At 56.5% G+C, this 22,199-nt stretch overlaps 1 protein-coding gene across 8 annotated transcripts in view; it reads right to left on the reverse strand.

The window, feature by feature from the left end:
* Positions 1-22,199, reverse strand: part of CUX1 (cut like homeobox 1) — a 374,916-nt gene that overhangs the window by 68,255 nt on the left and 284,462 nt on the right. For 3 of the 8 annotated variants that reach the window (XM_059038129.2, XM_059038125.2, XM_067011761.1), the window contains exons 11-15: positions 15,617-15,805; positions 6,355-6,413; positions 3,152-3,200; positions 2,337-2,433; positions 694-1,365 (exon numbers count right to left, since the gene is read on the reverse strand). In XM_059038129.2, the coding sequence (XP_058894112.1) occupies positions 694-1,365; positions 2,337-2,433; positions 3,152-3,200; positions 6,355-6,413; positions 15,617-15,805 (1,066 nt within the window). The remainder of the gene's footprint in view (positions 1-693; positions 1,366-2,336; positions 2,434-3,151; positions 3,201-6,354; positions 6,414-15,616; positions 15,806-22,199) is intronic. The other 5 variants (XM_067011760.1, XM_059038127.2, XM_059038133.2 and 2 more) reach the window with 3 other exon arrangements.

Genomic DNA, 22,199 nt, shown 5'->3' on the forward strand with positions numbered 1-22,199 from the left:
AGGATGCCCTGCCGTTAAAGAGGGAAGGAGTTCTTGCAGTTAGGGACGGGACGGACTTTTAATCTTTTTATGGGCGGGGGTGGGGGTGGGTGGGTCGGAAGCGTGTTTTAATACAACTTTCACGTATTTTACTCAAGGCAGGCGTGTTTCGCCGGTAACGCTAAACAGATCGCTAGCGGGACGTAAACACGGGGAGTGTGACCGTGGGCCTCGCTCCCACTGGTGCGGGGGGAGGGGGGGTGGCGCACGCGGTCGACTTGCCCTCCTCGTGGACCCAGCGTTGCGTGAGGACCGCCCCCGGCCAATGCTGCTGCTGCTCTAGGGCCGGGTGGTACCCACGGGCCCCTCCCCACGTGAGGCCAGCACCTAAGGCCGCAAGGATCGCTGGACACGAAACGCATCAGAACGTCGAGCGTGAGGTAATTCCCCCCGACTCAGCACGTGGTATTGAAATAGCGAGTCTACTACGCGTGAGGGGCTGAGCGATTTTCAGAGGCCAGGCGCCCCACCCCCAAGTCTAACAGCCTTAGCTCATGCCCCTCGGCCCTGAGCTCTGCCAATGGCAGGACTGAGAGCTGTACCGGATGTGACGCACAACAAACGTCTCATTCTCTCTCACACACACACACACGCACACACACCCCCCTTTCCATGACGGGCGCACACACGGGCACCAACCCATGAGTCTCTCACCTCTTTGTCTGCCTTGGATGCTGCGAAGAGCTAGGATGTTCTGCTCATCCGAGAGGAACTGCTTCATCTTGTGAAACGGCTCCTTGCCGCGAACCGTCAGTTTATTCCACGGCTTGGGCCGGGCCAGAATCTCGCTCACGGACCCTTGAGACAGTCCCAAGACATAGTGTCCGAAAATGCGCTGTCCGATATTGTGCTTGATCAGCTGCTCTTTCACCTGCCGGGCGATTTCTGCAGTGTCTATCTCCTCGCCCTCAGAGATGCTCCCAGCACTTTCTGACTGGCTGGGAGACGGGGCCATGCCATTTACATCTGGGCTTTGTTGTAATGGACTTTGGGAAGATATGGAGTTTGTGCTGTATGGACCTGTTGAAAAAATCATGCTTGTGCTTCCTGCTTCCTGCATGGCCTTGGAGTAGAAGGACTGCATTAGCTGTCGTTGGAGGAGAGAGTTTAGTGCAAATTTTCCCGTAGAAGCCAGGGGCAGGCTGGGGCTTGCCAGGGATGAGCTGAAAAAGTCTTGCGTTAACCCCGCTGGTGAGAACTGGTGTGTACCATTAGTATTGGAAGCCTGCTCCCCCGTGTTGCGGGGCAACTGAGAAGGAGGGGAGGCCGGCAAAGGTCCAGGACGCCGACTCTCAGGCTGGTCTTTCCCTTTTCTCCTGGCTGACCCTACAAGGAAGGGCAAACATAATGCATTATGGGGGATTCAAAAGGGAAAAAAAACCAAGACCAAGATGCAAAGTTTGCCCCGCAAAAGGGAAAAAAAAAAAGTGCAGTTTTTTTTTGTTGTTGTTTTTGTTTTTTTTACAAGGGCCAATGAGGTGTGTTGGTTTGTTTTTCAATTGAATTTTTAAATGAGCCAAACGAGGCCCCCCCGAAACAAGCAACATGCATTTCATGTTTGCACCTTTCTTGTACGTTGCAGCCTGGAGAGTTCCCCTTGACATAGACTCAAACTCCTAACGTGACAAGGAGCCGGTACCACACACAGTAAAGAGTCGGCAGGTCGCGGGCCTCTCATCGGGCCTCTAGCATTTGAGCTACAACCAGAAGGGCCCCACCTGAGGAGCAGCGAACACTGACATTTTGGGACCAACGGATTCTCACACCACTTGCTCTGAGGCGAATGCACCGCACCGAGTCCACTCGATCGAAGGCACGCACATTTTAAGAATGAAATATCATCGGAGCCCGAGACACTCTTAAACGCTTTACCAGCTGCCAAAACCCGAAGCAGTCAGTGACGCCACCACTTTGGGACGAGCAAAGAAAGGCTAAGGATGGGGGAGGCGTTCCCAAGGAAAACCTGACAAAGGAAGAAAAGCTCCACTGAGCCGGGAAGGGCAGGGCCTTGGCCCTGGAAGCAGCCCCGGAACCACCACGGGAGAGGCCGCACAACCAAGAAGAGACCAGAAAAGCCACCGTCCGCGAGCGAGCGCCCTCGTGGGCTCTCCCGCAGCCTCGGAGCGGGTGGGGGCGGGGGGGGGGTGAGGAGGAGGACGAGGAGGAGACGGACGCTCGTTAGTCAAGGTTCTCATCGCCCGGTGACGCCCGCCATGCATCGGCCCAGACTCACGGTTCGTCTTCCTCTTCCTCGACCCCGGGAGGGGCCGAGCGGACGCGAGACCTTGTCAACCTACCACTCAGGTCGCTGTTGGAGATGCGCAGCGCGGCGTTCTCGGACTGCAGCGAGCGGTTCTTCTCCAGCAGCAGCACCTCCAGGGGCCTGGATGAGTCCTAGACGGGGCGGAGCGGGGCTCACCGCGGGGCCGCCGGGCCCCCAGGATCCCCGCTCCCACCGGAACCCCCCCGCCCTCCCCCCGAGGGTGCTCCACGCCCGTGGACAACGCTCGAGCTCCTTCCTGAGCTAACTCGTCTCAGCTGAAGGGATTTCTCTCTTTCTAGGCTCACACAGCTTCCAGACAGCCAATTGTTCCCTCCTCTGTACCCCAATCCGAGCATCTAGACCTACGCTTTGTTAGGGGATGGGAGCCACACAGCTGTCAGAAAGGCCTGCACCGGTGACCTCCTTTGGGTGCCAGCCACCAAGAGTCAAAGAGGCTGCCTTCCGGGTATGGGGAGCAGGGTGCCACGTGATGACTTAAACTCTTAACTGGCCACTGGGTTACCGTGTGCCATTGCCATCTTGACCGTTTCTTGTCCACGTGAGGCAGTGTAGGTAATAAAGACTCCAAAGTCAGTCCATTTGGGGCTGATCTCTTAACACAACCTGAAAGTGTTTGTACCCACGTTCTTAGTACCTGCCCAGGTTAAATTTCAATTTCACGTGAACGCAGCTGGCACTTTGAAAGACACTAACTTTTCTCTTCTTGCCCTTTTTAAGTTAAAGACAATTTGCTTTAAGTTGGTGAAATGTTCTTGAGGAGAAACACCGCGATGGTGAAGCAGTGACACAGATGCTCACGTACACGGAAAGCAAAGGGAGACCATGTACCTGCGTCCCAGCGCCCTCGGCCGCAGCGAACTCCATGGACCTCAGGATGCTGCGGAGAGCAAGACAGAGCCGTTACCCCTGCTCGGACCTCCGGGGGCAGCCGCACTAACGAGCGGTCTCGTCACCGCTTCCTGCTCTCCAGGAACCGAGGAGCTGACAACTTTTAACAACTTACTTCCCTGGCAGCTCTTTATCATCTGATAGCGTCTCTGGAATAACTATTCGACTAGCAGTTGGCCAGCGAAAGTTTCTTGCCCAGCATGTAAATCATTCCATATGGAATCACACCAGGTCTGTTCAGAGTATAATTTTAAAGTTAAGTTGAACGCAGACGTAACACTGCTGCAAGTGGAATGTATTTGTAAAGCTGAGAAGGGCTGAAAAAGCTGTAACGAGGAAGCCGGGGAGAGGAACCGATGCCCCTGGCCGCTGCCCCGCTGATACACTCGGCAGCTGCAGCCCGGGGATGGGCCAGGGGCGAGGTCCCACCGCTGCATGTGGCTCAAAGGCGGCAGTGGGCCGTCTGCAGCCCAGGCTGGGGAAGGAGCCACTGCCAAGGTGTGGGCGCGAGGGCTCACGTCTCCTTTGTTCTCCTTACCATGGAAACCGCTCCGCTCTCGGCCTGTGTCAACAAGTCCGAGACCTGAGTGAGCGCGGGGGCCCAGGACTGCTGTTCGCAGCGTTCCGCACACGTGGACACTCCTTTCTTGCTGTGCGTCCATGCGGCCCCACGGAGCCCAGGAGCTCCCCTCACGCTCGAGGCGGGAAGGTGAGAAAGAAGGCAGCTTCCATCCCGGGCACCGGGCCTCCTGCGCCCTCCCAGCTGTGACTCTAGCCTCGGCCCTTCTTTAAGGTCAACGGCAGTGCCATCCGGAGAGCACAGCGTGCCCAGGGCCCAGGGGCCAGGGGCCCCCTCTGTGCCATGGCCCCCGGGAGGTTCAGTAAGGAGCCGACCGACCGCCCTTAGCTTCCCCGTGGTTGTATCTTTGTAGTGGCCCCTGTCGTGTAAACTAACAAAATGGGAACCGGGAGGAGCTCATCGTTTTGTTTTATGATGAGCTACTACGGAGAATAATGAGAGCCGTGGGCCTCACTGCATCAGCCAGGAGAGAAAAGGCGAGCAGTGTGGACAAGCCTGTCTTTTCTTCGTGGCTGTCACACCGTTTGCAGCTATATCGTCTGAGGGCCTCTTCAGGATCATGTAAGCAAAGACTAAGTGCGTCTGAATTTATACTGAAAACATCAGCGTCTCTTCATTTATTCACCAAGTTTCCCGACAGCCTACTACATGCCTGGCGCTGTGCAGACTCAGAACCACTCCTCATCCTCAGGGACCCTACAGGTGATTCTGGGTGGAAGACAAAATGCAAACAGCACCAGCGGGAGAAAACCCGGGCAGGAGACGGGTCTGTCTCATGAGATGTCAGTGTTTGTGAAGGGCCTTGAAGGAGCAAAATGCTTTACAGACTCCCGGGCTGGGGTACGGTGGGGACCTCGGGGGAAGAGACGGGACGGAACGGGAGCTGGCGTGCATCCGGAGGGCGTGTGGATCTCCAGGGACTGGGACGCCAGGGACACCTTCTAGCAGAAGAGCCACCTGAAGGGGGCTGTGCTGGGGCCCTGGTGGGCAGATGTAGCAGAAGGGCTGGCAGGGATGTGGGAGGCTGTCCTGGGAGAGGGTGGGGGCCGGGTGAGTGGCCGGGCAGGCGGACCCGGGAGGGAGCAGCCTGGGGCCAAGAAGCCTTGGCTCCCGGTGAGAGAGGTGAGCTCAGAGGAGGGGCTGTGGGGCTGGCTGCAGCCTGGGAAGGGCGGGGGCTCGGGAGAAGGCCTTCCAAGTCAGTTCTTCCGATCCAACACTAGGGAGGGCACACATTGGTGGTGGTGTTTTTTTTTTCTTTTGAGGCGGGAAGAAGAGGGAAAGGGATGGGGAGGCGGGTAGATAAGTAAAAAATATACCTCCCGGAAGTGGGGTGGGGGAGAGGACAGAGCTCAAAAGAAGCTGGACCTGCAGAGAGTTGAGGGGTTGTCCAAGGAGGCGTGCGGAGGCCCGCTGTGTCGCGGGGGCGAGGACGCTCGGGGAGAGGTGTGAGCGGAGCTCCCGGGAGCCTCCCCGCCAGGGAGGAGGCTGCTGTCGCAGGGGCGAGAAGGTCGCCGAGGCCTTCCAGTGGGCTTTTTTAGCAAACCCGAGGGAATGGAATTAAGAATCCAAAGAACAGCATGGGGAGTGGGTGTAGGCTTATTTTAAAAGGAGAAATTAAAAATGTCAGCAAGAGCGAAAAGAGCTGATGCGAGGAGTAGGAAGGAAGGGGCCAGCGTGGCGGGGTCAGCCTGGAGAGACGGGAGGGAGACGCCGAGACCAGAGGAGAGTCGTTTCGAGGCAAAGGCTCCGGGAGCTGCGGGCGTCTGTCCCCTCCGTCAGGCAGAGCACTGGGGGATGTGATGAGGGGTCGGGGTGCAGCTGGGGGCACAAGGGCATGCCGAGGGCGTGGCAAGGCCCCCGGGGAAGCGGAGGCGGCCAGCAGCAGGGGAGAGGCCCGGAGCCTGCAGGGACCCAGGCCCAGCGACTCCTCTGCAGTATCTGCCAACCTGGCTGGGGAGGAGGGGGCAGCTGGGGTGAGACTCTTCGAGGCGAGGGAGGAGGGCAAGGGGCGGCCTTGGGGGGACTGCCCCTAGGCGGGCCAAGGGCAGCTCAGGGGGAGGAGTTTGAGGCGGGAGGGTCAGGGCGCCAGGGCCCGAGGAGGAAGCTTCTAAGCGTGACAACGTCGAGCGTCAGCACCAAAGGGTGACAAGCTTTTGGCTGCTGCTGCCTCTCGGGGGGAGGCTGGGGGAAGAAAGTCCCACAGTTTAAGCCAGGGAGGTGTGAGGCCTCAATTGGAAAATGTTTCCTTGCTCTGTTCTCCTTCTGTCTGGGGAGCTTACAGCTAAAAAATAAGCTCATATTTTGTATTTCCTACAAAGGCAGTATCTCCCCTGATTCCGTGCATATTGGCAATTTTTATGCACAGTTTCATAAAACGGCCAAAGAATTCAGGCATAGGCCTGAGTGCAAACACCCGCCATGTTGAGTAGCCCAGGATGCGGCCCAGTGGTGCAGCGTCTGCCAAGGACCCCGCAGCTGCCCCCTCGCTGACACGGTGTCTCCTTAGCAAACGTCCCCAATGATCCCTGGCTTGTGAATGGCCGAGCTGCATCTCCAAACTTACTTTAGCTCTTTCTTCACCTCTTCATAGTCAGCCTGTCCTTTGAGTTTTTCTTCCAGTTGCTGAAAACAGAGAGGGATTTTATTAGTGGTCATGTCTGAAAAAGGCTGATGGGCTTTGCCATGGACTGAATGTGGTGTCCCCCCCCAGATTCAAATGTTGAGATCCTAACCCCCAACATGGTGATGGCGTCAGGAGGTGGCGCTATTGGGAGGTGTTGAGGTCATGAGTGGAATTAGTGACCTAAAAGTAGACCCCCGAGAGGCCCCTCACCGTTTCCACCATGTGAGGACACAGCGGGAAGACGGCCGTCTGTGAACCAAGAAGGGAGCCCTCAACAGACACAGAAAATGCTGGAGCCTCATCTTGGACTTCCAGCCTCAGAACTGTGAGAAACGAAAGCGTCTGTTGCTTACATCACCTGGTCTCTGGTGTCCCGTCATGGCAGCCCCAACGGGCTAAGACCCTTCACTGACTACGTCCCCTGTAAAGCATCCAGCAGCCCCGAGGGAGCCCAGACAGGCACAGTGAAAGGTGACAACTGTGGAGTCGTCCCTTGTCCTTTGCTTGTTGCCTGATGTTGAGTGGGCACACACACACACACACACACACACACACACACACACACACACACGGCAACCATAAGGTTGTAACATAAACCCCAGTGAAAGTAGAAGGAAAAAGCTTTACAGAAGTGGAAAACCGAACAAGGAAAAGGCCATTTTGTATGAAATCCCACAAAATGGCCAACAGGATTGAAGAGACGCTCTCCTGGTGTTTCAAAAGCAGCGTGTGGCCTTTCACAAACTACGTGAGGCCAGCTGACACGTGCTGTTACTTGTCAACACCTTTGTTGGGACCCTGCTGATAAGAGATACGGCCCTTTGGTCACTGAGGTCAGCATCAGATAGGCACCAGGGAAAATGCGTTTGTCTTTCTGGAGGGATCCCCCCAGACGCAGGGGGTTTTAGCAGTGGAGGCCGGTCCGCTGGGTGGTCAGTGGTTTCTCCGACAGACGGTCCTGCAGGAAGGGCCCTCGCAGGGCACCCTGGCCAGCAGGGCCACGGCTGGGCATGGCTGCCTCCCTGGCCCTAGAATGCCCTTCAGAGGGAGGCTCAGGGGTCCTTCGGCAAGCTTCCCAGGTACGGTGAGGCTCTGCTGTGCTCCACTCACCTCTGTGAGCTCACTGGGCACCCACGTGGCTGTTTGTGCCCGGAGCCCTGCTGGGCCTTCTTGCCAGCAAGAGCCTTTGCTGTAGAGTAGTCGGCAGAGGGTGCTGCCTTCTGTGAAGGTGCTTTTGGCCTCGTTTGTTTTTGCCCTTTCCCCCTCAACCAAAGGCGTTCTTTGTGGGAAGACAGCTTGACATAAAACACAAAGACTCAGCCAGCAGGGGGTCCTGACCACTTAGCATCTTTCCAAGCCTGGGGTGAACAAATTCCAATTCTTGAATCAACAGGCCCTTCCCATCCCCAGGGCTTCTGGTTACCTTTTTAGGCTCTACTTGACCAGCCACGTCTATGATCACAGTTTAAAGCCGACTGAGAACATTCTAGAATTTGGGGAGAAGATTCCCATCTGGCCCACTAGCCTTGATGCTCACCTGAATCCCATGTGGCCCCATTTAGCCCATCTTTTCCTTTTGCCTTTGCTGGCGGTTGCCTTTGCTGGCGGTTGCCTTTGCTGGCGGTTTCTCGTGTGTGTATTTTCCATTGTGTAGAACTGCTCTGCCCTAGTTCCTTTTTAAGACCTCTTGCCTGTATTATAATGGTTTCTCCTCATAATCAGACAGGGTAGCACGCACTCCTTTTCCGACAAAAGATGCTGAGAAGGTGCTCACGAAGACACGATAATTTCACTCTGTGGTCGGAGAGCGGGAAGCCCTTCCTAACACAAGACTGCCCAGCGCTGCCGGGACACAAAGCACCTGCGGAGGGTGGGACTCACTGACGCTGCACGCGGAGCGCGCATAAAAAGTGGTCATGTTCAGAGAACAGCAGACGGGCAGGAAGAATGACAGACATGAAGCTTCTGGACCTGGCGCGGCCCAGAACCCGGCGTCAGCTCTGTCACCCACGAGCCGGGCCCTTTGGGCACGTCAATCGGCGGCTCATCTGTGAGATGGGAAGACCGGTGACCTCCAAGTACTGAGTGAAGGGGCACGAGACAAGGAGCCGGTGCAGATGCTGGCACCGAGGGGCCTTCAATGCGGGACCACTGCCGCTGCCAGGTCCCGCTGCGGGTTCCCTGAGAGCATGGCTGCAGGCCTTCGATCAGCCCAGATGAGAAGGTTTTCGGGCAGGAGTGTGTCTGGTTAAATGTGAGTTTTCACTGAGAACCAAGCAGCTTCCACTGAAATTTCTGCCATCTGCCCGGGGGCAGCAGAGTCAGGAAGAAATCAAGATGGCGCCTGCAAACCTCTGTTGAGCGCCGACACCTGGATGGGGGCCTGGTGGGGGGCACCTCACCAAGCCCGCCCCCACCTAGCTCCCAGCGGGGCGCTGTCTCAGGACCCCGCGTGTGGCGGCAGGCTGGGGGCGGGCCCATGCAGCCAAGAGCCCAAGCGCCCTCGGCCCTGCTCTTTGGCCAGAAACTTCTTGCTGGGCGCCCGTAGCGTCTGGTTTCCGAGGGTCCTGCCTGGAAAGGGCAGCAGGCGCTCCAGGCCGTCGTTCCTCCGGGCACTGTTCCCTAGGATTTTGCCAGTGCTCATCAAGCGGTGGGCCAGGTCCCAGGCCCGGCCCCACACCCCACATGTCATCTTATTCAATTATCGCGACACGTCTGCAGAGCATCTGTCTGTCCGTCCAGAGAGAGAAAGAAAGAAAAAAACCCCGCAGGGGGTCTGCACCCAAGGCCGCGGCAGAGCCCGAGGCTGCCCAGAGCAAGCGCAGGAAGCAGTGAGGCAGTGGTGGGCTGGGGCCCGGCAGACCCGGGCCAAGTCCTGGCTCCACCACTTAGCTGCAGAGTGACCCCGGAAGAGACACTGAACTTCGCTAAGCCTCGGTTTCTTCATCCCTAAAGTGGGGATAATGGTACACACGGGACGGTGCTTTCCTGAGGACTAAATGAAACGGTCGTCCCTTGGTACCCACGGAGGATTTGGCTCCAGGACCCCTGTGGTACCAAATCTGCAGACGCCCTAGTCCCTTATACAGAATGGCGTAGGGCACTGGGCCCTCCGAATCCGTGGATGTGGAACGTGCAGAGGTGAGAGCCCCAACGGCAATACTGAGTGCTTAGCCTGTGGTAAAGCACTCAGCAACGATGGTGACCGTTATCACTGTCGTTATGACTACTTTATCCCCGGTGGGTGGTACTGAATACGACTAAATGGTTCCGAAGACACTCTGTGGTCCTCGATCCGGGGGCTCCATTTATGAAGTTCTCCGCTTCCCAGGCTGCCACCTCCAAGCGTCCCTGCTGCTCTCTGGCAGATCCATGGAGGAGGACTGAGGCCCAGAGCAGCTCTGCCTGTTTGATGCCGATGGCAGGAAAGGCAGCCCCACATCCGGCGCCATGAACGCAGAATCTGGCAAGCGGGTCGCCTTCCTGAAAAGGTGCTCTTGTACAGGAACACACTCTGACCTTGTATAGAGAGGGGAGGAAAGGTCTAGGGCGGAGCTGGGCTTCTAGCTCAGTCCCACTTGGCTGAGTGTGACCCTGGGCGACGGGCTTAGCCTGTCGGGCCTCACGCTCCTCATCTGGGAAGGGGGAAGGGTTTCCAAAGGTCAGTGGTGAGGAAATGCCGGATGCACGAGTGCAGGCTGCAAACCACCCTCAGACACGGTGGTTTTATGATACATTCATCACACACGTTTAATACTACAGAGCACGTATGTGGTTCCAGAACTTAGTAGGAGCTCATCAAATGTTTCTTGAATTGCTAGGAGCATTATCTATCTGAAGTTCTTAAAATCCTGGCTAAGACTCAAATAATGAGGTATTTTAATTTAAAATGCAAAGCATTTTGGTGTGCAGCAAATTAGGCACTGAGTTTATAAAAGGTATCTATCTGTCTTAGTCGAGTTATAACATGGGGCCTAGGGCTACCAACTTAAGGGGCCTCTGGCACAGAGACTAATGCAAAGACCCTCGAAAGACCTCGTCCTCCGGGTCGCACAGCAAGGGGTCAAGGCAGCAACACGTCTCTGCCACACAACGGACGGGGCCGGAGAGGTGACTCTTGCAGTTTACAGGCAGCTCTGTCTTCTGCCTCCGGGATAATCGGAGCCAGGCTTTCGGCAGTGCTGTCTGAAGACCCACAGCTCAGGCTAGGGGCGTCGCTGTGTGACCCCTCACCCTGACGTGGACCCCGGGGCTGAGGGGCCACCAGTCAGAACCCAGCGGGTGTGACTGGGCTCCCTGGTCCGGGCAGGGGTCTGAGGTTGACTCTACCTCTCTGGGGTCTGGAACTAGGCAGCCTGCCCCTCCTTTTCACCTGAACGGGGACCCCCTGAGGTCTCCACTGCTCCTTGGTGAGACGCAGCAGTATGTAAACTTAGGATCTGCCGAGGCTGGCCTGGGGGAGAAGCCCAGGGACGCCCAGGCGGGCGCTGTGCGTGCACTACATACAGGGAGGCTGAGAGCGCAAGACAAAAAGGCGAGACCCCCCTGCCCCCAGGCCAGGGGGTGGGGAGAGGGACCATGACGTTGGAGGCCTTGCTGCCAGCTGGAGAAGTGTGGCTCTGGAGAGAAGAGGGGGACCCCTGTGTGGCAACCCCATCACAAGTCACCTCCAACTTCCACGAGCAGCGACCCAGGCACAGGGCGGACGGGAGCCAACTCCTCCTCACGGAATGGTGCCGTCATAGTCCACGAGGGTCCTGGCTCAATATTTCAGCTACTTGGACATTGTATGGTCGGCTAAGTGGGCCACAAGCTGGGGATCATCTGCAGGTGAATATCTAGACGTACTCACCCAGTGACCAGGGGCGCACGTGTCTAAGAGGATTCACCGAAGATTCCCACAATTAGCTCCCTGAAGCGTTTCCAGTAATGCCCACCGGTTTGCAGCGATTTACATATGACCTCGATGCAGATAACTGGCCTTGAGGCCTCTAGCACGGTGCCCCAGGGGGAAGAGGCCCTCGGTTTCTTCCCTCTGGGGCATCTCCGCTGCTGCTTCCCTGCCCGGGGGCCCCCTTCAGCCCCCTCTCCCCATGGAAGGCTCACGATTGCTCCCCTCAGTCCGTGTTCACAGTGCCTTCAAGATGCGGCCAGGACAAGGCTCAGGGAGGCTCGGCTCCCGGGCTCTCTGATACCGGGACGTGTGACACTAAAACTCACTGGTGCCATCCAGGGAGGGCAGGGGCCACAGAGGGACACACACAGGCCTCCCCTCTACGGCCACGGGCTGGCTGGCACCTCCTCCCCGAGACAGCGATTATCGTCATGCTCACCCGCGGCAAGCGAGCAACGGAACGTGGATGTCGGAGCTTCACACACTGAGACGATGAGATGCTCGTTAAAATGCGGTCAAGGGCAGCCCCGGTGCAGAGGAAACACGGTGAGGGAACTTATGTAACCAGAGAGGCAGTGTCCAGAATTAAAGGCGCCGAACGAGTGCAGAGGAGTGGTTGTGGGTCTTTTGTCCTGTCCCCACCCGCCGAGGGACACACTGCGCCCCACAGTGGCTCAGAAGGACCCATCAGAACCTCGAGAGGTGGCGTGAGGGGTGCCGAGGGTTGGGGAGGCTTGTGCGGTTTGGAAAAAGGCCCCCAGGTGAGTGGAGCACAGCTGCCCACACGCCCAGTGAGAAGTACTGATCTTTAAAGCATCTGCAGAAAATATCATTTCTCCCTAGGGGAGGCTGGCCTCAGTTAGTCTTTCTCACAAACACCCATCTTAAACCTGAGCTATTGGTAGCACTGCTTCCCGTGCCCTAGTGAGTAGAATGCAGGTGACTGTCACATTACACTGCCTCTGTACTGAAGTGTTCCAGCAGAAGACCCCAGAATAGCGTTATCAGAAACAGCAGCCCTGTAATGGCAGTCGGGTTAGTTCATTGATTATGAATACAGAATTATCCTTGACAAGTGGCACGGTGCTGCAGTACTTGTCACATCAGGCAGGGAGAAGCATCTCCCACTTCCGAGTTGGTTTTGATGTCTACTTGAAGGTTAGAGGATGCACCAGTGTATGTGGCTAGTGATGGTGAACCTGGCTTGAAGAAGTAGAGCCTATGGGGAGAGAGACTGGTAAACACCCAGCTGGCAATCTATCCTCATACTTATCAATCAGTTACGAAGGTGAAGGGAAGAAAGCGTTAGTCGCCAAGAGAGGGAGTGTTTCAAGGTGCTGGGAAAAGCGAACCACTGAGTCCCCCAAACGTGCTCCATTACAGAGTGCACCCCAGGGGGTCCTGGCGGAGGAGACCCCAGTAAGCTCAAGACTCCATAACCTCAAGACGTGTCCCTGGGACTGCCCTGGCGGTCCGGTGGTTGAGACGCTGCTCTTCCACTGTGAGCGGGCGCGGGTTTGATCCCTGGTCGGGGTCCTGCACGCCACACGGCACGGCCAAAAAAAAAAAAAAAAAAAAGACTTGTCCGTTACGCCTCCTGCCTTGTGAGACCAGTGACCATCGCCATCAAACACTTCGGCGTTTATCTCAGAGGTCACGGTCAGCGTCCATGGTGAGACCACCCACCACGCCAGGATGCTGAGAGACAGCTGGAGGCTGGAGCGTCCTCAGACGTAGATCCCAACCCGAGCCCACAAAGCTGGACGACACTGTCCAAGATGGAAAAGATGGGGTGTCGGGGGGTTGGGGGTCGTGGGAGCGGGAGGAGGAGGAAATGGGAAGCTCAGGGGCGGCTCCTGGCTGCTTCCAGCGGCTGCCTCGGCTGGGCCCCAGACCCCCGCCACACAAGCGTCAGGTTGCCGATTTGACAGGTCTCATTCATAAAATATTTTCCTAGTAATTGTTTCGCTGCTTAGTTTAGATTTGAGACTATAAATTGTACACGTTAGGAGAAAAAAAAAAAAAAGCCCAGGGAAGTATCTCATTCAATTAACCATATTCCTTTGGGCGAGGGAGGCGGACGTGCCCGTTTGGGGAAGGCTGATACTTTCTGCGTGTGGGTTCGATATCAGGGAGAGCTTCACTCCTGGCGACAAGGGGTTAAGATAATTAAAATCAGAGAAGTCTTGTAACTAGAGGACATGTTTTGATTATTAGATCAGATGAAGATAAGGGAGTAATAATTTTGGAAGAAGTATTGCCGAATTGTTTCATTAACTGCACAGTATTAAAGAATTCCCCCAAGATACGGATAAAGAACATTAATTTGTGAAACTGCGTTTCATTTTTGGTGAAGGCAAACATTAAAACCTTAACTGATTTAGAAGAAATTGCTCTATAATAAAAAACGTAAGGTCTACAGCCTCCCTCTCATGTAGTCAAACGCATCATGTACTTGAGTCGAAGCCCTGAACCGTAACAAAGGAGGGGAAGGCCAATTATCCAATAGCAGGGCCACTGCTGGGGCCAGAAATGGCTATAACACGAGGAAATGCCACTGCATCTGGAAATGAAAAGTGAGTGCTGGCGCTCAGTGGGCGGGCTGATGAGAGCCTCGGCGTGACCGGGCCTCAATCATCTCCCCGCCCCGGCAGGACCGGCTCCTCCACGGGGCCCGGGCAGCCGGCAGTTTCTCAGACAGTGGATGAAATCCACCCAGAGAGGCAGAGAAGGATCTAATGAGGATCAGCTGTGGGCGCCCCGGCGCCAGCGAGGTCAGGCCAGGGGGCTGCCGGGAGGACAGACTTGCCGGAGACTGAGTTCTGCCTCACAAACATGGTTACGCGTGGAGGAAAAAAAAAAAAAAAAAACTCAATTAAAAAAAAAAAAAATCAAAATGGGCCTAACCGCATTCTGGAATTACTTTACATACGAAAAAGTTTTCCTGACATTTTTACAACCAACTCTGATCCACTTTCTTTAGAGCGCAGAGACTATACGTGGCAGTCGGTCACTTATCCATTCACAGCCGCCTCGGATGGGCGCCGCGCGGGGCCGGGGGCGCCCGGTGGGCGGATAGAGCCGGGACGGCGGAGCGGATGGATGCCCGCGCCCTCGCCGGTCCCGTCTCTTCCCGGTCAAGTGAGATACCACCGAGGAGTCCCTGCCGGCTTGGACGTGTGAATCTGGGGTGCAACGACGATCTCCACACTATGCTAACTTCAACAGATTGGGAATACCTTCAATAAAGTGCAATTAAAAAAATATAACGTAAAGGGCTCTGGGTTCTGCATTTGGGACACCAATTTATGAGAAGCCCCAAGAGGATCTAGCTTTCGGCTAGACTGCCAAAGACGCCGGAGGGAGAGCAGCGGCTGACGGTGGGAGCTCCCCGTGCTGGAGCAACACCACGCTCCGGACCCTGGCGGCTGGCACAGGCCCGAGGGTCAAAACCATCCCTGCAGGTGGGGAGCGGGGCCCGCAGGGCTCGGTGCAGACGTGCCCCCCACGAACCCCTGGCTTTCATGTCGTCTGGGCACAGGGAGGGCTGCGGTCTCGGTGTGCTGGGTCCTCCTGCCGGCAGCCTTCTCCAGGAGCCGGGGAAGGCCGGCAGAGCTGCACTAATGCGCCTGCAGACGGCCTGCGCCCCAACGGCACTGCAGCCCACGCGGCGTGCCGTGGGCAGCTGGGCACCAAGGATCGGGGTATTTCTACAACGGGCTGCATGCGAGGACAGCTGACCAGGAGGGACGTGCCACCCGGGCAAGGGCTGACGGGAGGGGTCAAGGCCCACCCCACCTCGCTGCCTTGGGCTTCAGGACTCTGCTTCCGGCTGCCTCACAGAGGTCAAGGCTGCCATGCCTGCTGTCAATCAGGACAAGGTGTTCTCCAGACAAGAGCCCTGATGGAGCTTCTGAGTGACGTGTCCAGGGGAACCTCACGCCTCCTTATACTGGTCTCACTGGAGGGAAAGACTTGGCTGATGGCTGGAGCTCACCTGAGATAAAACCCCAACAGTCACTTCTGCTTTCAAAAGGGAAGGAATTTTAACCACGACCTTTGCAGATAACCCAAACGAGACACATGTGTGCAACGGCTACGGCGGGGCAAATGAGTTGGCTTTGAGGCGAGACCTCCCGCCGCGGTCACTACAGTGGGGCCGAAGTGCCCCGCTGAAGAGCTCGGGGTGTCGGCGGGGAGCCGGACACCCCGTGCCGAGCCCGGGCTCCTTTCGGGGCCATGCGGGAGGGAGGTGGGGTGTGGCGTGCGCGGTCCTCCCCCGGCCCCTGGGGCCCCCGGCGCCCTTACTTTGAGGGTGCTGTTCTTGGCACTCAGCTGCTGCTCGAGCTGGGAGATCTGGCTGGCCGAGTTCTCGCGCAGCTTGGTGAGGCTGGCCTGGAGTCTCTGCACGTCCTCCACCAGCTGTGCGATCTCCCGCTCTTTGGCGGCCAACTCAACTTCCAGGCTGGAGCGGGTGAGGACCTCTATGGCCTGCTCCTGCGGAGGAGAAAGGAGATGACAAAACCGCGCCGGCTTCGGACGGGCGCCTGGGGTTACTGGCGCTGGCAACCGAGGCGAGAAGCAGGCAGTGGGAAGGATGTGGTTGGTGGTGTGGATGATACGGCATCACGTCCCGCCTCTGCCTGGACCGCACCTGCCCGTCGCCCTCCCACCCCACCCCACCTTCTCGTCTGCACGGGGAGCCGCCACCTGGATTCGTCTGTTCGACAAGCATTTTACCGAGTACCCACCATGCAGCAGGCACACACCAGGGGACAAAAGGACAGAGGTCCCTGTCCTCACAGGGCTTCCGGTCCAGTGGGATGGGGCGGGGATGGGATGCCTTACATATGCTTATTAGTAGCAGAGAGTGTGTCGGAGGATGATAAATGCCACGGAAAAACTGAAGCAGGGAAGGGGCAGCTGGGGCTTTTAATAATGTGGTCGGGAAAAACCGCATCGAGATGGTGCCATTTGAGCAGAGACGTGAAGGAGGTGATGGAAAGGGCCTTGCTGGTGGCTGGGGGCGCCAGAGGGGAAGGTTCTGAGGACAGCTCCTGGAAGGTTCCAAAGCCTTCGGATTTTTTACCCCAAGATGAGATGCAGTGTCCTTCTGATTCATTACTCTGTTATCTAGAAGCTGAGATAACTGTTTGACAAATTGATTCTCAGAGTTAGCATTAAAAAAAAAAAAAAAAAAGAGTTAAAAGATGTGGAAGGTGCATATTTGGGGTTCCTTTGTGCAGGAATTCTTTTGATAACTGCTGTTTTAAAAAACTTACTCCCCACCCCTCAGATGTGCTCATTTTGGAAAAAATGCAAAACAGGGAAAAGGTTTTTTAAAGTCAAATTCGTATTTCCCAAGGATGAAAGCAGTACTTCTCTCAAGTTTTAGAAGTAATCATAGCTCCTGAATGGTTCTGGAAGCTTGTCTGGAAGTGGTTCTGGAAGTGCCGGGTGGAGCGCTTCTGGGCATGACTGAGGGGGACAGGAAGGGCAGGACTGGAAGGTCCCTATGACAGCAGCGACCTGGGGACGGCTCACGCTGCAGCGCAGAACGCCGCCATCCTTGCTGTCATCCCCTGCCACCGGAAGTGCACCGCCGCACACCTTGACTTGGCCTATGCTGGGGCGGAAGCAGAGGCGGCCACAGCCCCAGTTGGCAGGGGCAGCCCTGCCATTCCATGCATGGTGCGCCTGTCACAGGGCTTTCACATCTGGGTGGGGGGGGAGACAGCCGGTCACCATGGCAACACTTTTTCTTATCTCCCTCCCAGGAAATTAAGGCCTTTACCATGTAAGAACGTGAACTTTTTTTTTTTTTTTTTTTTTTTTTTTTTTGTGGTACGCGGGCCTCTCACTGTTGTGGCCTCTCCCATTGCGGAGCGCAGGCTCCGGACGCACAGGCCCAGCGGCCATGGCTCACGGGCCCAGCCGCTCCGCGGCACGTGGGATCCTCCCGGACCGGGGCACGAACCCGCGTCCCCTGCATCGGCAGGCGGACTCTCAACCACTGCGCCACCAGGGAAGCCCAAGAACGTGAACTTTTGTGGGCAAAGAAGCGAGCCCCTTCTGTCTCTGGTCTGTATAATGTTATAAAGCAAGTCCTTCACTTCCCCTGACCTCTGGCAGATCTGCCCGTGGCCCTGGCGCCCCAGTGAGCATCTTCCCGCCAACTTATTAAAGAGGTGCATGCTGTCCAGACCAGTTCTGCTCAGCCTGGGCTCCACGGACTGGTGCCAACTCACACACCGTGGCTGGTACACAGTGAGACAAGCACAGAAATCGAGAGTAAGTGTTTAGAAACTTTTATAGCAATCTGACTTTGCTGTGACATTTTTATTGTCTTTTGTAAAACTATCAGTCTGCACTAGATTGGAAATTCAAAACAAAACAAAACAAAACAAATAAAACCATCCTTCACCACAGAGAATTTAGGAAGCGCCGTCCTAGACAACTCTGGCCAGAACCCAGGTCAGGAGCCAAGGGACCGCAGACAAGTCCTCCCAGCAGTGAGGAGGACAGGAGAGGAGCACGCAGAGGGGGTCCTGAGGAGGGAGAGGGGGGTGGAGGCGGGCTGGTGGATCTTGTCGGAAGAAGAGGGGCTCCGTCTCAGGGCAGGGACCCCACAGGCGGGCACAGGGGTGGGAGGGGCAGGGAGCAGGGCCCAAGCAAGGGGCGATCAATGCTGAGAGGCCGGCTCGAAGAGGACTCAGCATGTTGGCACCTGAAAGTGACTGCTTGGGAGGGTGGCAGGACGGGCCTGGACTTAGCAGGGGGACACGATAAAAGTGATACCCAGGGAGGTTGGCCTCGTGGTGGGTTTAGGCTGTGGCACGGTATCTAATTGAACTTATTTAGCAATCTTCCAGCCTGAGGGATGGCAGCCATAGCAACGGTTTAAAGTGCTCTTAGGGAAAGAATCTGTAAAACAAGCCCAAAGGTGATCTGGGGTTTCCAATGGGCGAGTGCAAATCCCAGCAGGGACGAGGGTTCAGAGAACCTGTGTGAAAACAGGCGCCCTCAGTGTGGCCCTAGATCCAGGATGGGTACCCGGGGACGGGCAGTCCCAGGGTACAGTTGGCTGCTCGACTCTTGGGGCCCAGCCTGGCCTGGCCACAAGCTGACCTTGTGACCTCAGGCCCAACAATTAACTCACGAACCCGGGCCACAGATCCCTCATTCGTAACAGAGCAAACGCCATCTGTGTCTCGCATAAACTAAGCTGAGATGAGATAATATACCCCAAAGCAGCAAGACCTTGGAATTAAGATTGAAAACATCCTACTCTGAGCCCAAGCGTGCTCGCTCCCACCTCCAACACGAGGGCATCCCGTTGTCCCATCGTGAAGACACAGCAGAAAATGGAGGAAGAGACAGACAAGGGCCCGGGAGTGGACCAGGGGCTGCGGGTGGAGGGAGGGGCCTGCACCCGGGTGGGTGATGGAGCTGAGCCTGTCGGTCCGTGGGCACCAGCTAAAAGGAGATGGTAGGACAGGGCGCACAGGGTGCTGGGTAGGGTGTGTGGGGAGAGGTGGGGGGGGCGTGGAAAACCGCAGGGGGGTTGGCGTCTGGCAGTTCAGGTGCCCTTGAGATCATTACCGAGAAGGGAAGCAAGGGTGGATTCAGGGACTCAGGACCACTGGCTCCCTCGTGTGGGCCCTGCCCTGGCAGCTGTGGTTCAGGGGGCTGGGGCAGGGCCCAAGGACTCCCTAGTCATTCGGATGGGGTCCAGGGTCAGGACCCTGGCTCGGACAAGCCTTGGGAGGAACGAACAGAAACTGACTTCCCTCAGTCTGACAACAGGTCCCTGTGGGCACCAGGACGGGGTCAGGAGAGTCTGTCCCAGGGGGACCTGCCCAGGCTCCAGGCTTCATAGGTAAAGGGCCTGTGTTCCCCACGTTTCCAAAGGGGAGAACGAACCCAGAAACCAAAGTCGCTGAGGGAGCACCCCATTAAACTTTGTCCCTCGGAACCGTCTGTCCCCTTCTGCCAAACCGCTTGTGTGAACTATCACAGGTCACGTAAATCCTCCTGCAGAGACCAGAGCGCCGAGGCCGGAAGAAGCCAGATGGCGATCTCTGTTACCCTGCAGCCATTTTCACACGCGATATGAATGAGATGCAGGAGCACCACTCAATACGAGGGAAACCTGATGCGTGGTGACGGTGGGCCGGGACCCCAGCCGACGAGGCAAACACTCGGAGTCTAGGCTAATCTCCCCGGGGAGGGTTGAGGGAGCGAGAGGCTCAGTTTTCCTTCTTTCTCATCACCCCGCTATTCCTGCCAACACTAAGTGGCCGACATATGCCGACCACGTCCAGTATATTCACCTGATGGACAGACGGGCGTTTAGGTTTAAGGCGGCCTGGTGTGGTGCACCAGAGTCCCAAACTAACGTTTGCCGGTAAACACTCGACAAAGGGCCTGCATACCGCCGGTCTCCTTGAATGTGCATATGCAGCAGAGGTGGCTCGATGCAGGGGTAAAGAGTGGACTTTGGAGCAGGACAAACTTGGGATCATATTCCAGCTCGGTCGTTTTCTAGCTGTGTGGCCTTGGGCAGATTACTTAACTTCTCTGAGCCTGTTTGCTTACCTACAAAATGAAGGCAAATAAAACCGCCCTCTGGCGACTGTGGTGGCACCACGAGGCAGCAATGGCATAACTGCAGAGAGTCCCGCCCGGCCCCTAAGGCGGAGCAGGGGCTGGCTGACTGGCGGCTCACCTTCCAGAATTGGTGACTCCAATGGCCCAATGGCCCGGTTTCGGCTTTTGCTGGATCTACAGACGCCACTGTTTCTCTGCCTCGTTCTGCCAGCCGAGCCCAGCAGACGTCGTGCCGCTGGCCTGGTTTCCTATGCTTGCTCGTTTGCTCCCCAACGGGCTGGGGCTGGGGCTGGGGCTGGAGCTGCCGGGCTACACGGGAATGTGTCCCTGGGGGGAGCCCTGGCAGGGCTGGCTCGCGGGAGGCTGAAGCGGTGCCATGTAAACACAGCACTTAGCCGATGCTGAAGTGTTTAAGCACCCCGAGGATCCACAACTTGCTCTACCTGCGAAAACATTCATTTCCTTCTGAAATGTTTTGGTTGTTACGGTCCGGGATGGTGCCAGGAATCCTTTCAATCAAAACACTTAGCTCAGGAGCCCCGCGTAGACACAGGATGCACGGCTTTCTCTAAAGGACCCTGAGCGACCGCAGAGGCCAGGAGAAGCCGCACCGATTCCATCCTCGAGGGCTTCCTCCCGCCTCGGCTCCGGTGCTGGGTCCAGTCCAGGTACACTTGGACAAGGGGCTGGTGACAGAGCCAAGGGGACATTTCAGGCAAAATTAATACCAGAGTCCATGAAGTACAAAGGTTGTGATGGTGCCTTAAATGGAAAACTTTTCTCTGTAGCCTGAAACACTTAAGTCGTGTTTTAGCGAAGGTGAACGTAAAGACAGAAAACAAAAATCCAGTCTTAAAAGGGGTCCTCACACTAAAACTTTGCTTTGGACCCATTCCTGGGGAATAATTTAAAAGCTCTGGGCTGGGGCGGCGGAGGCCGCTGCCGAGTCCTGGCTTGGCCGCTGGGGCCAAGCGTTCTGGGGCAAGGGCTTTACATCCAGGGAGCTTCCGTTTCCTCATCTATATAAAGAAATAACAATGCCCTGCTTCATGGGTCGGGTGGGGTAGTGGTAGTCAAACTGATGTGCGACCTTATTACAGCAGCACGCCTTCCACTGGACTGTCCTCTCTCCAGGAAGGGCCTGGCTCGCCCCTCCTGGATCTCCCAGGATCCACTGCGGGTCCCGGCACACAGCAAGGGCTCTCCAACCCTTTATTAAATAAAAGAACAGCTACAAGTGCAATTCACCCATCACAGGCCACCAGAGCTGCAGGGACCTCAGGATCACTTACTTCCTCCTTATTCTGCACACCAGGAAACTCAGGCCTCGTAAGTGCCACCACCTGAGTTAATCACTGTATGTGAACTAGTGACGGAGTTGGCTCTGAAACCGGGGCTCCTGGACCAGAGTGCTGACGCCAACCACAGTCAGACTAACCGCTAAGGTTGGCTGAGGACGGATTATGTGGCAGGACGTGCTCTAAAGGCTTTGCTGAGAGTAACTTCCAGAACCCTTGTAAAAACCCATTTTATGGATGATGCAACTGAGACTCAGGGAGGTTAAGCCACCCGCCCCAAGTCACCCAGCTGATAAACTGCAGAGCTGGGTTCGGAACCCAGGGGTTTGGCTCCAGTGGCCACGGTCTTAATTACGCCGCCGCTCTGTATTGCTGCACGGCATTGAAGGAAAGAGTCCGGAGTCCGACAGTTCAAAGCCGCCTTGATCGAGCTGGGAAAGTTCCAGCTAAGAGCAATTTTCGTTAGTCTTAGAAAAATCAAGAGGCAAAGGTCTGAGATGTGTGCCTGGCTCCCCTTGAACGCTCGCACGTCAGGCGAGATCCTGACTATGACGCGGACCCGGAGTGGGTTGTGTTATTACCTCCCCCGCTCCTCCCACGTCATGAACTGTTTTTCACTCTGAAAGGACGCATCCAGGAGAAGAGCAACCCTCCAGTTCTCCTGTGCAGTTCTGCAAGCCTCCAGCTTCGGCTCGCCACCCAGCTGCCAGCAGGCCCCGCCACCAGTCTGAACGGGAAGATGCTCTCGTGGTGACGGGCTCTCCACCGGGTGGGCGTCACGCTGACCACTGGGCACCGATGCACATCCAGTAAAGCTCTTCCCTCTGACACTACTGGGTTCCATCCCCAAACTGTTACAGGCACTCCCCACCGAGACACAGCAGGACTGTTTCAAACATCACCCCCGAAAAGGGCCGCTCGAAAGCCAAAGAAGAAAGCGGCTGTAACACACAGAGGTACAGATGCGAGGCGACGGGGTCCCC

This window comes from Kogia breviceps, chromosome 14, assembly GCF_026419965.1.
Source record: "Kogia breviceps isolate mKogBre1 chromosome 14, mKogBre1 haplotype 1, whole genome shotgun sequence".
Lineage (NCBI taxonomy): Eukaryota > Metazoa > Chordata > Mammalia > Artiodactyla > Physeteridae > Kogia > Kogia breviceps.